General features: G+C 37.1%; 1 protein-coding gene across 5 annotated transcripts; it reads right to left on the reverse strand.

Moving 5' to 3' along the window:
* Window positions 1-14,914: 14,914 nt before the first annotated feature.
* Window positions 14,915-17,170, reverse strand: LOC142539733 (urease accessory protein F-like). 5 transcript variants are annotated; one of them, XM_075645422.1, is made up of 3 exons: window positions 16,436-17,166; window positions 16,208-16,295; window positions 14,915-16,111 (listed from the first exon to the last, which is right to left on the reverse strand). In XM_075645422.1, the coding sequence occupies exon 3, from the start codon at window positions 15,831-15,833 to the stop codon at window positions 15,099-15,101; it is 735 nt and encodes a 244-aa protein (XP_075501537.1). In that variant the 5' UTR covers window positions 15,834-16,111; window positions 16,208-16,295; window positions 16,436-17,166; the 3' UTR covers window positions 14,915-15,098. The 5 variants fall into 5 exon arrangements, with proteins under 5 accessions (XP_075501537.1, XP_075501545.1, XP_075501530.1 ...); XM_075645430.1 differs by lacking the exon at window positions 16,208-16,295 and having other exon boundaries at window positions 14,915-15,850; window positions 16,436-17,170; XM_075645415.1 differs by lacking the exon at window positions 16,208-16,295.
* Window positions 17,171-17,254: the final 84 nt, after the last annotated feature.

The raw sequence follows: 17,254 nt of genomic DNA on the forward strand, positions 1-17,254 counted from the left end.
AATCAATCAAATCAAAAAAATTATTGTTTATCAATCAAATAAAATATTATATTAAATATCATTATTTATTTATTTTTTATTATATTAGATTATTAATCTATAAATTATTATCATATATTTAGCTTCAAAGGATGCCAAACACTTTCTTTAAGACCCACGCACATTGTAAAGAGCTTATAAGTTCATTAAACGCTCTTTTAGTGAAAATGAACAATTTCCTTCTAAATCAAAACTAATTTATTCCCAATCTATAAAAAAAGGAATTGATTGAAATATTATAATTATTGATTGAAATATCTTAATCTTAAAAACAGTATCTTGTCACATGTTATCAAAGTAAAAAGATTGTATTAATATTTAAAAAAAAATCAATATATACATTTATATTTTAGTTTTAATTTACATTTTTAAATAATTTAACTAATGAGCATTTAATTTTTAAAATGAAAACAGTAACGGTTGTTTTAATTCAAAAAATTGTTTTAACGGCTGCTTTGAAAAAAAAAAAACAAATATTCACGCATTATACAAATTATTTCAAAGAGCAAAACACATTATTTTATATCATAAATCATTAACAAAAATCTTCTATCTTCTATTTTCATGATCTCAATTTCTTTTAAAATTTATTTCTTTAATCCTAGTTTGTTCCGAAATGGATAAAAATTCCGAAATACATGACAAATTGGTACAACGATAAAGGCAACGAACCCGAACAACTAGTCAAGGGCTCAAACTGAGGATTTCATGATTATTTTCGAATAAATTTCGAAATACGTGACAGTCATGTGCATAACCAACTTCGTGTCGACTTATTTGAATATATTTGGTCACAATACAACAACAATAATTGAATTAGTATTTTGTAGTTTCTTATACTTTTAATTAAGAGTAGATCTATTGTGAGACGGTCTCACGAATTTTTATCTGTGAGACGGGTTCAACCATACCGATATTCACAATAAAAAGTAATACTCTTTTTTGACAGCTGAAATCTTGTAATTTTTTAAGATGAAGATAGGTCCGTAATTACAAGTTTAATCAACAACAAAGGAAAAGATCCATGCTCCCGAACAAAAGGAGAGGAGGATGAAAAAGCAAAAGCAGCAACCGAGTGAGCCACACGGTTAGCCGATCTCCTAACATGAATAAGATGAGACCTATCGTGAGCCTCCATAAGTATGCTAATATCCGCTGCAATTGAACCCACATAACTAAGATCCTCTTCTGGCCTTGTGACTGCTTGCACTGCAAGAAGAGAGTCCGAGGTGATTTGATGAATCTGAATGTTGCGCTGCCTTGCGAATTTCAAGCAAACCTTGATGGCAAAAAGCTTGGCTATTGTAACAGATTGGGGCTTATCTATCAATTCTCCGAAAGCCAAAAGCGGTTGTCCCTCATGATCAAGAATCACACCACCCACTGCACAACTAGGAGATCCCTCTTTATAGGCTGCATCAACATCCAACAAAATTGGTGAACTAACGGGGCAGACCAAGTTCCTGGAGAGCTGATCGAAGGTGACTCTGTGCCGCTCATAACTGCAACACGTGCGACACGGTATTCCCTGAGCAGATTTTCACACCAATCAGCATCCAAATCTCGAGCCTTTCCACTACATTAATGAAGAAAGCGAAGCCTCTCATTCCAAGTGGCGCAAGTGCGCATGGCAAACAACTCGAAATCAGGTTTACTCAGCTTATCCTTCATCCCTAGAAATATATCAAACACATCCAAGTGGCGGAGCTGCTTAAGAGACCCTCCAAATCCATCTTCGTTTCCAACAAGATTTCAAAGCCGGGCAAGAGAATAGGGCATGACTGGAAGTATCCCATTTAAACTGACACATTGGGCACCTTCCAATAACCGGAACATGATGTGCAAGTAGGTTTTGTTCCGTATGGATAATATTATTAAGCGTTCTCCACCAGAATATTCTCACTTTTGGAGGGATCGATAAAGACTACATGAACTTCCACCAGCCCTTTTGGCGAGGGGCCGAGCAGGAGGATGACTGTTCATAGAGGCCTAGGGCGGCCTTATATCCATCCCGTACCGTAGATACCCTACTGGTCATATTTCCAAAATCTTGCATCCTTTCTAATAGTCCGTGAGATGGGAATATAGGTGATTTTCTGAGCAATAAGTGGAGAGAAAATATGTTGGATCAGAGGCACGTTCCATTTCCCATGCACCATGAGGGACTTCACTTTAGAAAATGAAGCATAGTCAGGAATCGGTGCTAGGAAGATTCTAGGACCCAAAAGCCAAATATCCTCAAACGTATTAATACGATCCCCAACTCCCACCTTCCAACACAAACCTTCAGCAAGTAAAGACCGGCTCCACATCAATGCTCTCCAGATGGAGGAAGGATTGCTACCCAATTCGACATCCATAATATCCTGATGGCGAAAATACCGGCCTTTCAAGACTCTGGCCACCAAAGAATCAGGTTCCGAGATAATACGCCAAATCTGTTTAGCTAATAGGGCCTGATTGAAAGTCTCCAGCTGTCTGAACCCCAATCCACCCATGGATTTCGGTTTACACAAGGCTTGCCAATATTTCCAATGCATACTTTTTTCCTTGCGTCAACTCCCCACCAAAAATTAGATCATGCACGCTCTATCTCTTTACGCACAGATTTAGGAATACGAAAGCAGGTCATGGTATAAGTAGGGATAGACTGGAGCACCGATTTGATCAGTGTTTCTTTACCCCCTACCGAGAAAGTTTTGTTTCCACATCCTTGTATTCTCTTCACTACTCTCTCCACCAGATATCTGAATTGCATTTTCTTACTACGTATAGAAACAGCCGGGAGGCCCGAATACACTGCATGGGCGTGAACCACTGGGATAGCTAACACAGACTTAATGTTCTCAGCAAGCTGCTCATTTGTATTCGGGCTGAAGGAGAGAGAAGATTTTTCAAAGTTAATAAGAGATCTGTCTCCCAAAATGCGACCCGTGAGACCGTCTCACACAAATTTTTGCCTTTAATTTATATGTTGTTTTTTTTATTTTATACAAGTGTGATTTATTTTTATATATTGTACTATTTCATTTCAAGTTTATAATAAAATTTTAATTTTAAATAAATGGCACCCATAAAATAAGGTAAAATAATTTTTCGTACTAAATATGTATATAAAATATATATATATATATATATATATATATATATATATTATTTATAAAATAATAATAATTTAAATTGCGTAAATAATTTGAAATTGAATTTATTTAATATAAAATAAGAATAAGACGAATGAGTAGACAACGTGACTTATAAATAATGAATGTTAATATTAAAATGAATATGATAAAATAAATATGTTAATATAATATATATGTCATACAGACCCCACTATTTTTTGATTAAATGATAAGTATTACAACGATAAACGATCGTCGATGCTCTTAAACCTTAGATAAAGTTCATCTTCACCGACCTAATCGACGATCCAATCAAACAGCGGACCACACCACACGTGTGGGGTCCACTTTTCACGTGCACCCCAAAACTCACGTGCAATTATTAATTAATTTCTCCTCCTCGGTCACTAAATTATATTATCTTTAAATTTATGGGCAAAACCAACATTTCAGACCTAAAATAAAAAAAAAAATCAACTTTTCAGACCTTCTCAAGTCAACCCGTCGAATTGGTTGATTTTCGAATTTTCCATTATAGCTCGGCAAGTAACATGAGACTAAGTAGATATGTGATTATCCAAAGATTTAGGAAAACCCAACTGTACGTATAATTTGAATCCAAAGATATATTGCAACAACATCGAAAATCACAAGACTCAAAGTATACACCAAAATCATTGTCCTCTTTCAGTGGTATCGTTAGATTAATATCATTGACCCAAACCCTCTAAACAATCTTAAAAATCTATATCCTGATCACACACTCATTTTTCCTATTAGAACTCTCCAATTTTCAGATAATATCGTCGAGATGTTTAACAATTTGAATGTTACATAGAGTCTCTATGTTGAGTAATCCCCGACACCTCTAACATTTGTTCATGACATAGGTGACAACCTGATTCTAGGTTTTTAATGACTTTTTGAAATTTAAAAGTTTAGAGATATTCAATATAAACTTTTATATACTGTAAGGACCGTGTATCGTATTATCGTAAATCTTATATGATTATCGATAATTCATGAAATTGTTATGTGATTATGTAATTGATGTATATTATGACAATGAAATTGAGAAAATGAATATTGAATATGAATTGACGTTGTAAGAGCTCGAGTGGAAAAGCCGGACGCCAATATAGTACAAAAATTTATATTTGTACAGAACGTGTGGCGCCCGGGCGGTAGATATGTAAAATTTGTGTTCGGGCAGAACACTCCGCGCACGAGCGGTAATATTTGACCGCCCGAGCGCGGCACAACTCACACTCGGGGCAGAATGTCTCGCGCTCGGGCGCGAGAATTCTACCGCCCGAGCGCGAGAGCGGTGGGAAGATAAGAACAATTTTTGCCGTTCGTTTTCTTCATTTCATTTCAGAGGCTTCGAGAGAATACGAGGGAATTCGAATTTCTTTCGTCCGAATCGACTTCGAAACGCTGTCTAAACGCGAAACAAATTATATATTTGTGATCTTCGCGTTGAGGGCTTCTGACTGAGGTAATTTTCTTCTAGTTCCAGCAGCTCTAAATATCAAAGTGCTGGAATAGCCTGTATTTGAAGTTGAATTTCTGATATGTAGTAGAATAACCGACAAGAAACTTGTATTCGAAGTCGGAATTGAATTATGATATGAATTTGATTTGATATGAATTTTTGAAGTTTCAAATGATATTTGAAACTCATATTAATGATTTTGGAATATGTTATTGATTGAAATGAGTATGTTATTGATGTAGATAAAGTGTAATATCAATATCTTCAGGCTACATCAACTGGAAACGAAGAATTGAGGTATGTTGCGACCGGGTAACATACGACAGGTATCTGTATTATATGATATATGTCGGATTGATTTGATTGATTGGAATGAGATTATGTGTCTATATGAATTATTTGTTGATTGATGTGGCATACAAGACATTGAGATTGAGATATCGATGTATAAAATAAATGTTTTGTTAACACACATCATTTTATGCATACATCGATACATGACATGCACGTTGAGCTATGATCCTTGGATACCCTGATATGATTTGATTGGATTTCGGGGTTTTTGAACACAATCGCTATGCCGGTATTATATGACCCGTAAAGCATAGACAATTGTGGCCCCATATGATTGGATATGAGATTTGGGATTTGATGGCGCTTTGCCGACGCTATCATACGAGTATCCTATATTGGCCGGTGTGCCAGGTCGAGCATTGATTTGATAGCGATTCGATTGATTCTGACATGTGCTCAGTGGATGGGCATTTGACCTGATACATCCACGACATACATGCATTGCATACCTTATATCATTGTTTAGATACTTGTGGTATATATGATTGGTTGTTCCATACGGAGCTTTGCTCACCCCCAAGGGGGGCTGTTGTTGTCTTTGTGTGTGGACAATGGCAGGTACTCCAGGATATCAGGAGACCGGAGAGGGTACTTCTGGAGGGAGCCACAGCTTGGGCTGATGTTTTATGTTTATGTCTTGTTCCAAGTATATATGTATATGTATCTATATACCGGGGCATGTCCCGAGGATATGAGTTGTTTGTATGTGATTGGTGTTGATTACGTGTGGGTGTGTTTATGATGTGAGATGAAATACTATTTTTTGTATTCAAATAAAATGATTTGGGCTCATTGTAAAGAAATTTTAAACTCGTTTTCCGCTGTAATTAGTTAACCATAATCAAAGTGCATTGTAATAACGATTAGGAGCTAAGGGCCCCACACAGTATGGTATCAGAGCATAGATGGGAATGTCGATTGAGTCTTGTGTACACTTGCATAGGCACAAATGAATTGTGCGCATGTGTTTGATTTATTTGTATTACTTGCTCTTACTTGATTTGATTCGAGTAAGTATTTGATGAGATTGATGATATGAGATGATGAGATTATGAGATTGATATTGATTTGTGACATTCATCAATTGATTTGTAGATGGATCCCACAAATGAAACTGCGAGTAGCAGTACTGAGAGAATAGTTGGGCAATTTGAAGGATTGTCCATGGATGTGATGATGGCTCGATTCCAGGATCTGAAACCACCGAGGTTCTTTGGCACTGAGAGTGCTGAAAGAGCTGAAGCCTGGTTAAAAGATATCGAGCATTTGTTTAATATTGTGGAGTATTCCAAGGCTCGGAGACTGAAACTTGCTCTCTATCAGTTGAAAAACCGAGCTAAATCTTGGTGGGAAGCCGCTGAGATTGGATTGAAAGAGGCCGAGATTGAAGTCACATGGGATGTCTTCAAGGCCCAGTTTTTGGAGCAATATTCCCCTCCATCCTATTATACTGCTCAAGAGAATGAATTTAATAATCTGCAGCAGGGAAAGATGTCTGTTGCAGAGTATGCTTCGAAGTTTTCTACTTTACTGAAGTATGCACCTCACGTAGCTGGGAATGCGAGGGCAAAATATAACAGGTTTGTAAATGGATTACATCATGTCTTATATACTTATGTTGTTTCTGGATTGCCTACCAGCTACGCAAAGACAGTTGAACGTGCCAAGGCAGCCGAGGCTGGACTTAGGAGAGGAGGTCCACAGTATACTCCTCCATCTCTGGTGTCAGCTCAGCAGCCTACTTTGAGGCCGAGAGGTAAGAAGTTCAAGAAGACTGGTTTTGTTTCTTCGTCTTCTTCGAGTTCGAGTGGATCACAGCGAGGGAGTCCTGTGATTGCTCCTTACTGTAGCCATTGTGGAGGTAAACATACTATCGAGCAGTGTCGAGGTATGTTTGGTACTTGTTATCAGTGTGGACAGGAAGGCCATTTCTCTCGAGTATGTCCGAACAGGGGTACGACTTCTGCTCAACCCCAGCCAGGATTTAGAGGTGGCCCTGGTATGATTAGACCTGCTGTTCCTGTTCCATCTTTTCAGCAGTCGAGTGTCCGACGATATTGAGGACCGGGCGGTCAGAGTGCCCAAGTTCCTCCCCAAATGAGAGTGTACGCCATGACTGAGGATCAGGCGAGAGAAGCTCCTGGAGGCGTGATTGCAGGTATTTGCACGCTTTGCGATTATCCTGCACGTGTTTTATTTGATACAGGAGCATCTAATTCATTCATATCTCATGCATTTGTTGCATCTCATGATATTGAATGTACCCCGTTGTATGATATTTTGTCGATAGTCACGTCAGCAGGGAAGATTATTTTGTCTGAAAGAGTTGTGCATAATTGTGTATTGATATATGAGGATAACGTGGTATTTCTGAATTTGATTGTCCTCCCAATGCACGACTTTGATTGTATTTTTGGCATGGATATCTTGATGACGAATCGAGCTACTGTGGATTGTTGTCATGGAGTGTTTCGATTTCGACCGATTGATGGACCCAAGTGGAATTTTTATGGCAAAGGTTCCCAAGCCAAAATTCCATTGGTATCTTCCTTGGACATGTCCCGATTGCGAAGAAGGAGTCTTCTTTATCTGAGATTCCTGTTGCGAAAGAATTCCCGGATGTATTTCCCGATGAGATTCTTTATTTTCCTTCTCATCGAGAAGTCGAGTTTAGTATTGATCTTGTGCCGAGGACTGCACCTATTTCGAAAGCTCCCTATCGCATGGCACCATTGGAATTGAAAGAATTGAAAGAACAATTACAGGATCTTCTCGATAAGGGATATATTCGACTGAGTGTATCACCTTGGGGAGCTCCAGTTTTATTTGTTCGAAAGAAAGATAGTACGATGCGAATGTGTATTGATTATAGGCAATTGAATCGGGCTACTATGAAGAACAAGTACCCACTTCCTCGTATTGATGATTTATTTGATCAGCTTCAGGGTACTTCTGTATACTCGAAGATTGATCTTCGTTCTGGGTATCATCAAGTACGTGTTCGAGACGAAGATGTGCCCAAAACTGCTTTTCGTACGAGGTATGGCCACTATGAATTTTTGGTTATGCCTTTTGGTCTCACGAATGCTCCTGATATTTTTATGGATCTAATGAATCGTGTCTTCCGAGATTATCTTGACCGATTCATTATTGTATTTATTGATGATATTCTTGTATATTCGAAATCGAAAAAGGAGCATGTTGAACATCTGAGACTGGTACTTCAAACTCTTCGTACTAGTCATTTGTATGCTAAATTGTCCAAATGCGAGTTCTGGATGGACAAAGTGGTATTTCTGGGCCACGTCATTTCGAGACATGGCATATCTGTTGATCCTGCGAAGGTCGAAGCTGTATTGAATTGGCCGAGACCTACGAATGTTCCTGAGATCCGTAGCTTCATGGGTTTAGCGGGATATTATCGACGTTTTATCGAGGGATTTTCGAAGATAGCTAAACCTATTACTCAACTGACACAGAAGAATCAGCGATTCATTTGGTCAGATGAATGTGAAGCTAGTTTTCTTGAATTGAAGACGAGATTGACCACAGCACCTGTGCTTACTATTCCCTCAGGTACCAGAGGATTTGTGGTTTGTACAAATGCGTCTGGTAAAGGTTTGGGCTGTGTTCTGGTGCAACATGGCAAAGTGGTTGCTTATGCATCTCGTCAATTGAAATATCATGAAACACATTATCCTGTTCATGATCTTGAATTGGCCGCCATTGTGTTTGCTTTGAAGATCTGGCGCCATTACTTGTACGGAGAAAAGTTTGTTATCTATTTAGATCATAAGAGTCTGAAATATCTCTTTTCTCAATCTGATCTGAATATGAGGCAACGCATGTGGATGGATCTCCTGAAGGATTTTGATTGTGAGATTCAATATCACCCTGGATCGGTGAATGTTACTGCGGATGCCCTGAGCCGTAAAGTTCATGATTCTGTGTTAGATTCTGTCAATGTCGCCAAGGTACATGAGGATATATGTACTTCTGGCTGGACTTTTCACTCGAATTGGAATTTTGTCACTGTCTCAGCATTGCAAATTGAGCCGAATTTGATATCGAAGATACGAAAGGCCCAACGAAGCGATGCTCAGATCCAAAAGTCGAAAGAACTTGTATCTGCAGGACATCAGTCTGGATTTCAGATTTCGTTTGATGGTTCTTTACGACTTAATGGTCGGCTGGTAGTTCCTGATGATTCTGATTTGAAATCTGCCCTTCTTCGAGAAGCACATTGTAGCAAATACAGTATTCACCCTGGAGGTCGAAAGATGTATTTGACATTGAGACCTCAATTCTGGTGGAAACGTATAAAGAAGGACATTGCTGAGTTTATTTCTAAATGTTTGGTCTGCCAGCAAGTGAAAGCCGAGAGAATGAAGCCGGGAGGATTGCTCCATAGTCTTGAAATCCCGAAATGAAATTGGGAACATATCGCTATGGATTTTGTGACTCATTTACCTCGTTCGCCCAAGGGCTGTGATTCTATTTGGGTGATTATTGATCGGCTTTCGAAATCTGCGCATTTTATTCCGTATGAACGGACTTATCCTTATAAGAGAATGACCCGTTTATACATTGAGAATGTTGTGAGACTGCATGGTGTGCCAATCTCGATTGTATCTGATCGTGATCCTAGATTTGCTTCTAAATTCTGGGGTAGTTTTCAGGAAGCGATGGGTACGCGTTTGGCTGTGAGTACTGCTTATCATCCTCAAACTGATGGCCAGACCGAGCGAACGATTCAAACGTTAGAGGATATGTTGCGTGCGATTGTGATGGACTTCAGAATGGGATGGCAAGATGCCTTACCATTGGTTGAATTTTCTTATAATAATAGCTTTCAGACGAGTATTGGTATGGCACCGTTTGAAGCTCTATATGGGAGACGATATAGATCACCGTTATTCTGGGATGAGATTGGTGAGAGACAATTGACTGGACCTGAAATGATACAGGAAATGAATGATAAGGTTCAGTTAATTCGGCAGCGGATGAAAGCTGCTCAGGATCGTCAAACGAGTTATGCGAATAAACGAAGACGACCCTTGGAATTCCAGAAAGGTGACAGAGTGTTTTTGAAAATATCTCCCTTTAGAGGCACTGTTCGATTTGGCATGCGAGGGAAACTATCTCCTCGTTATGTTGGTCCATACGAGATTCTGGATCGAGTTGGTGATCTTGCGTATCGATTGGCATTGTCACCAGCTCTATCTGCTATTCATGAGGTGTTTCATGTTTCTATGTTGAGGAAATATGAACCCGATCCATCACATGTACTTGCACCTGATGAGGTTGAACTGGATCCTTCTCTTTCCTATGTTGAACAACATGTTCGCATTATGGATCGAAAGGAAAAGATATTGCGAAATAAATCGATTCCGTTGGTTCGAGTACAATGGACACGACATGGTGTGGAAGAGTCGACGTGGGAATTGGAGAGCAAGATGCGAGAATCATATCCGCACTTATTTGATTCTATTCCACCTGTTCCATTGTATTCAATGTATTCTGATATGTTTACTGATTTTAGTTTTAATATGTACTATAACTAGTGACATATGTATGTTTGCCAATGTTATGTATATAAAGATGTTCGAGATTTCGAGGACGAAATCTTTTAAGAGGGGGAGAAATGTAAGGACCGTGTATCGTATTATCGTAAATCTTATATGATTATCGATAATTCATGAAATTGTTATGTGATTATGTAATTGATGTATATTATGACAATGAAATTAAGAAAATGAATATTGAATATGAATTGACGTTGTAAGAGCTCGAGTGGAAAAGCCGGACGCCAATATAGTACAAAAATTTATATTTGTACAGAACGTGTGGCGCCCGGGCGGTAGAAAATGACCGCCCGAGCGCCAGGGTATGTAAAATTTGTGTTCGGGCAGAACACTCCGCGCCCGAGCGGTAATATTTGACCGCCCGAGCGCGGCACAACTCACACTCGGGGCAGAATGTCTCGCGCTCGGGCGCGAGAATTCTACCGCCCGAGCGCGAGAGCGGTGGGAAGATAAGAACAATTTTTTCCGTTCGTTTTCTTCATTTCATTTCAGAGGCTTCGAGAGAATACGAGGAATTCGAATTTCTTTCGTCCGAATCGACTTCGAAAACGCTGTCTAAACGCGAAACAAATTATATATTTGTGATCTTCGCGTTGAGGGCTTCTGACTGAAGTAATTTTCTTCTAGTTCCAGCAGCTCTAAATATCAAAGTGCTGGAATAGCCTGTATTTGAAGTTGAATTTCTGATATGTAGTAGAATAACCGACAAGAAACTTGTATTCGAAGTCGGAATTGAATTATGTTATGAATTTGATTTGATATGCAATTTTTGAAGTTTCAAATGATATTTGAAACTCGTATTAATGATTTTGGAATATGTTATTGATTGGAATGAGTATGTTATTGATATAGATAAAGTGTAATATCAATATCTTCAGGCTACATCAACTGGAAACGAAGAATTGAGGTATGTTGCGACCGGGTAACATACGACATATATCTGTATTATATGATATATGTCGGATTGATTTGATTGATTGAAATGAGATTATGTGTCTATATGCCTTATTTGTTGATTGATGTGGCATACATGACATTGAGATTGAGATATCGATGTATAAAATAAATGTTTTGTTAACACACATCATTTTATGCATACATCGATACATGACATGCACGTTGAACTATGATCCTTGGATACTCTGATATGATTTGATTGGATTCCGGGGTTTGTGAACACAATCACTATGCCGGTATTATATGACCCGTAAAGCATAGACAATTGTGGCCCCATATGATTGGATATGAGATTTGGGATTTGATGACTCTTTGCCGACGCTATCATACGAGTATCCCATATTGGCCGGTGTGCCAGCTCGAGCATTGATTTGATAGCGATTCGATTGATTCTGACATGTGCTCAGTAGATGGGCATTTGACCTGATACCTACACGACATACATGCATTGCATACCATATATCATTGTTTAGATACTTGTGATATATATGATTGATTGTTCCATACGGAGCTTTGCGCACCCCCAAGGGGGGCTGTTGTTGTCTTTGTGTGTGGACAATGGCAGGTACTCCAGGATATCAGGAGACCGGAGAGGGTACTTCTGGAGGGAGCCACAGCTTGGGCTGATGTTTTATGTTTATGTCTTGTTCCAAGTATATATGTATATGTATCTATATACCGGGGCATGTCCCGAGGATATAAGTTGTTTGTATGTGATGGTGTTGATTACGTGTGGGTGTGTTTATGATGTGAGATGAAATACTATTTTTAGTATTCAAATAAAATGATTTGGGCTCATTGTAAAGAAATTTTAAACTTGTTTTCCGCTGTAATTAGTTAACCATAATCAAAGTGCATTGTAATAACGATTAGGAGCTAAGGGCCCCACATATACTATATAAAAAAGTTTAGTTGTATTCAACGTAAAATTTTGCAGAGTTTTTAAAAGTCATGTGATATTTAAACTCGACTTTTAAAACTCTATGTACAAAGTCTAGAAGTATTCAAAATGTCCAAAAAAAAAAAAATCTATTGAATTCTATTAAGTACATGAATTAAAATCTAAGGTACAATTATAAAATATCAAAAAATATCTTTAATTAAACATAAAGATCTGGATGAATACTTAATTGTTAATATATCAAATTCACATACTCATTTTCATTTTTATTAAAAATAGAAATTATTTTAAATTTGATTATTTATTAATATTGAAAATTATTGTTATGTATTTTTAAAATACGAATTAATTAAATAAACATGTTGAATTGACTTGAATAATTGAAGTTTAATTGCAATAAATTTAATATTTAATTATTTACTGTCGTAAATTAAATCAATAAGTAAAAATATTTATATTGATAGATAAAAATATTTAAAATAGATAAAATGTATTCATGTTCGACTCTTAATTCATAGAAATTTTTTTAAAAAAATTACAATAATAAATTATAAAATCCGCAGGATTGTGTCGAAATATTAGAAATCTACGAGATTATGCAATAGTGAGTATAAATTTATAACTCCACAAAAAATTTTTAAATAGCAAATATTTACAATGAACACATCTCTTTTTAAGTTTGTTGTTTACCGATCTACATATATCTAAACCTCTCTATGACTCAGATCTTCCAGCCTGTTCTACAACATTTGAACAATCATATATTTTTTTATACTACATTAGGTGTGATCCACCCCAATCCAATTATAGGTAATAACACACAAAAATAAGTTATTCCAGTGCAAAATAGCATATATCCTTCTAACATGATTCATTTTATGTTCTAAGACCAATATTTAGAAAATGGAAGACTTTAGCATTGATTTGATGTTTTCATTTTTAGGCGGAGAGATTTATGGTAAATCTCAGATCTGACATTTGCGCAATTAGAGATGCAGACAACGTTTGGCATATGTTTGATTTTTTTCCCCAAAGGTTGGCTAAACTCAAATTCATGTATAAGATATTATTTTATTTTTTCATGAGTGCATTAATTTGATGTTTGAGATGAGACTTGTATAAAAAATTACACATCTCAATGTCCTAGTTTTAAACGTTTTAGATCTTAACAACACTACAAAAACGTAATACGACAACGGTAGGCTATTTAAAACCTATTGTAATTGAGGGTGTTGTTGAAAGTGCGGTCAACGACAACGGCTACCATTTGCAACGGATTAGTGCATTAGCGACGGTAAAGGATTTTACCGTCGCTAATTATGAAATACCGTCGCTAAAATTAGCGACAGACATCATAAAAAACTGTCGCTAATTAGTGACGGGTTTTTATAGAGTCCGTCGCTAAAGATAGCGACGGTTTAACATGATGTCCGTCGTTAATTTTTTCAGTAAAATAAAAAAATTTACTTCTAATAATTTAATAAATATTAAAAAAAACTTACAATCTACAATGCTAACAATATTCATGATCTTAACTGACATTTAAAAATTTACAAAAAATTGAAGCGAAAAAATTTACCCTAAATCGAGACTAAAATAGTCTAAGAGAGAAAAACTTTAAGTGTAGTGAAGTGGTGTGGATGAAAATAGATCAAAAATGCGGATATTTATAGAAAATTTGCGATAGTTTTTGGTGAAACCAATAGCAAGGGTTAAACAAATACATTGCTATTAGCGACAGTTGTTTATTAGTCCGTCGCAATTAGCGACAGTTAAGCAAAAACAGTCGCGATTAGCGACGGTTAAGCAAAAATTGTCGCTATTAGCGGCGGTTTTTTATTAAACCGTCGCTAATTTAAAAAATACGATGGTTTTGCTTACAACCGTCGCTATATACAGTAAAATTTGCGACGGTTTTGCTGAAACCGTCTCTATATATAGTGACTGTTTGGCAAAATTATCGCTAAATTTAAACCGACGGTAAATATGGCAACATTTCAATAAAACTGTTGTGGTTTGTCCAAAAAACACGCTAAAATTATTGTCGATTGTCCAAAAAAACACGCTAATATACAACGGTTTATAGGACCGTTATCTTTGACCCTAAAAAAACGCTCAAAGACAACTGCTTTTAGAAAAATGTTGTCTTTGACTCTCAAAAGACAACGGTTTTCTTAAAACTGTTGTCGTTTGCTAAAAAAAAAAACGCTATACAACAACAGTTTTCACTTAAATAGTTGTTAAAAAGCATACGATAACGGTTTTTTTTATAGTGTAAATTTGATAAAATATAACAAGGACAATATTATTAATCTACACTATTTATCGATGTTGTTTATTAAACTTGAACTAATCGATTTAGTTAGTCATTGTGACATTAAAACTAAATTTTTATATATAACCATCATACTGCAACTAAACTATATACAAATATTAAAGAGATATTTAAAAATTCAATGCATAAATTTCAAAAGCCAAATTTCCAAAAACCAAAATTTACCTCATACACAAATCGTGTGCGTCTCTATCATTAATACAGTAATATTATTTAATCCTGCAAGGAATGTATGCATAGAGTGTATATCGAGCAGATGTTGCATAGGCTTTACGCAAAATATAATGGAAATGGCAAGAAAAGCAAAACATCAAGAACAAAAGAGTCTTGAGAACAAGTATCCATGGCACCCCTGCACAAGATCAAGCAAAGGACACACCTGACACGCCTCGTCGACGGCCCGATTCATCCATTTTTTTGACAATTCTTCAGCTACCGGAGCGATCCGATGCTGCAACACAGCAGCACCCAGCGGTCCGACCAGATTCAGCCTCGTGGCAGCAGATATAATGTCTCGCATTGTAACAAACATGTATGCTCTTTGAGCAATCTCGGGCCCGAATCCAAGAAGCGCACATACGAGTCCAAAAATGGGAGCGTGGTGGAAAGCAATGACCCCAGTTGCCAAAGCAGAACTCCTAAATATTTTAAGCAAAGGTACTTCGGAGAAAACTGCTGCAGCTACTCTCATGAGGGCTGATCCTTGAGACATTGACGCCTTACGACTAACATCGTTTGTGAGGGTGGCATTCAGGAATTTATCAAGTTTATGCCATGTTTGTTCGTCTGGTGAAATGGTTATGGCATATATGAAAGGAAGAAGTAGGCTTCCGGTGTTTTCAAGTACATGGATGACATAAGTTTCGAGGTCTTCGGGAAGAACGACTAATCGTGCTTGCGCGGCTGATTCGAGACCGAAAGAATGAGCAAATCCACCGGTGGGGAGTACGGAATCTAAGAGTTGCCATTGACTCCATAACTGAGCAAAGCCTGTGGATGGAGACGGCTCCACGTATCGATCGTTTTCTTGACCTTCAACCTCCATATGAATGCCAATTTGCACTAATCAATGATTTAGGAAAGGATCCTAAAGCCGGCATGAAGCTATGAAAGTTCTCCAGATCTCCTCTATTTTTTACCAAAAATTATAATGATTGAAATTCAAATCTTTTAAATGCAAACGATCACACTACGTTTCGATGCTGTGCATAAGCAATCGTTGCTACCAAACAATTGTTCTATCACTGCTGCGGTCTCCTAGCTTCGAGTTCACTCATCTATGGCTCACCAAGGGGCCGTTTGGATTGGATCCACAAAAATGAGCTGCATCACATTGCTTATTCACAAAACTGATCCAAAAAAGTCAAACAAACTGAGAAGAAAATGGGGAAAAAAGCAGCAGCATGATAATGAAATTACCCATAACCAGAACCAGAACTTAATTTTGTGATTTCGCCTTAAACAATTGAAGATAATGTGTTTCTGGGAGAAGAAAGATTTGCGGGTTCTGTGTAACAAATTATACATATCCAAGAATTAGAGAGCTAATAACATCACCACCAAGATTAAAAATCAAGTCTTTCACATGTAGTCAGATCAATAATTTATTGAAATCATAAGAGTTATTCTAGCTAATAATTTTTTTACCTGATATCTGCTTCTCGCGGGTTGGGGATTCCAGCAAGGAAAATGTAAAAGGAGGTGAAAAAATGGAAGAATTGAGGAAAAAGGGATATCACGTTGACCCTGAATGGGAAGTTTAGCAAACTGAGAATTCTTTAGGTGAGAGAGCCAGTGAAATGAAATTGGTTCGAGAAAGCTATAAAATGGAACAAAGTTTTATAATATACATATATACATAAATATTAATAATTTGCGGAAGAATTTTTTTTGGATTTTTTGGAAGGACGTTGAATCGGGGTAATTTACCTGTTATTTTTGTTCTGGAAAATGATCAAAAACTTATTTGATCATTCTTGAATTAGTTACGTTTATCTCCGTGACTTGCGCAACTGCAAGGCTCTTCGGCATTGTTAATTACATGTTTGGTGAAATGCCTAAAAGAGAAGTTGATTCGTGGAGTAACAGGGGCAGGGGCAACATAGCTCTTTCAAACAAGAAAACTGTTTGAATTTCACGAATCCGAAATAAAAATTTTGCCTTAAAAGTATTCTGTTTGATAAGTAGCCGATGTTGAATGTGCAAAATTGCGCTTTGAATTGTATGTATTCCTTGGCCAGTATTGCAATATGATCACTTCAATATCATTGTGAAGTATGCATTTCTTGGCATTCTTGTCATGTATCAGCTTCAAAACTAAGATAGTGCAAACAAAAAATTGAACTTCACGCTGAAAAGGTATAGAAAATTCGTGCAATGAAATGATCCCAATCCACCACTTGGATCGGGTATAAATTTTTGTTGTCTGCTCCAATTTAACAATCCAATTTCATGCTCAAACTTCAA

Source organism: Primulina tabacum, chromosome 1 (genome assembly GCF_025594145.1).
Source record: "Primulina tabacum isolate GXHZ01 chromosome 1, ASM2559414v2, whole genome shotgun sequence".
Classification (NCBI taxonomy): Eukaryota; Viridiplantae; Streptophyta; class Magnoliopsida; order Lamiales; family Gesneriaceae; genus Primulina; species Primulina tabacum.

Bases quoted from the DNA above. Each gene is read 5' to 3' on its own strand.
- LOC142539733 (XM_075645430.1), bottom strand. From the start codon at position 15,833: ATGGAGGTTGAAGGTCAAGAAAACGATCGATACGTGGAGCCGTCTCCA.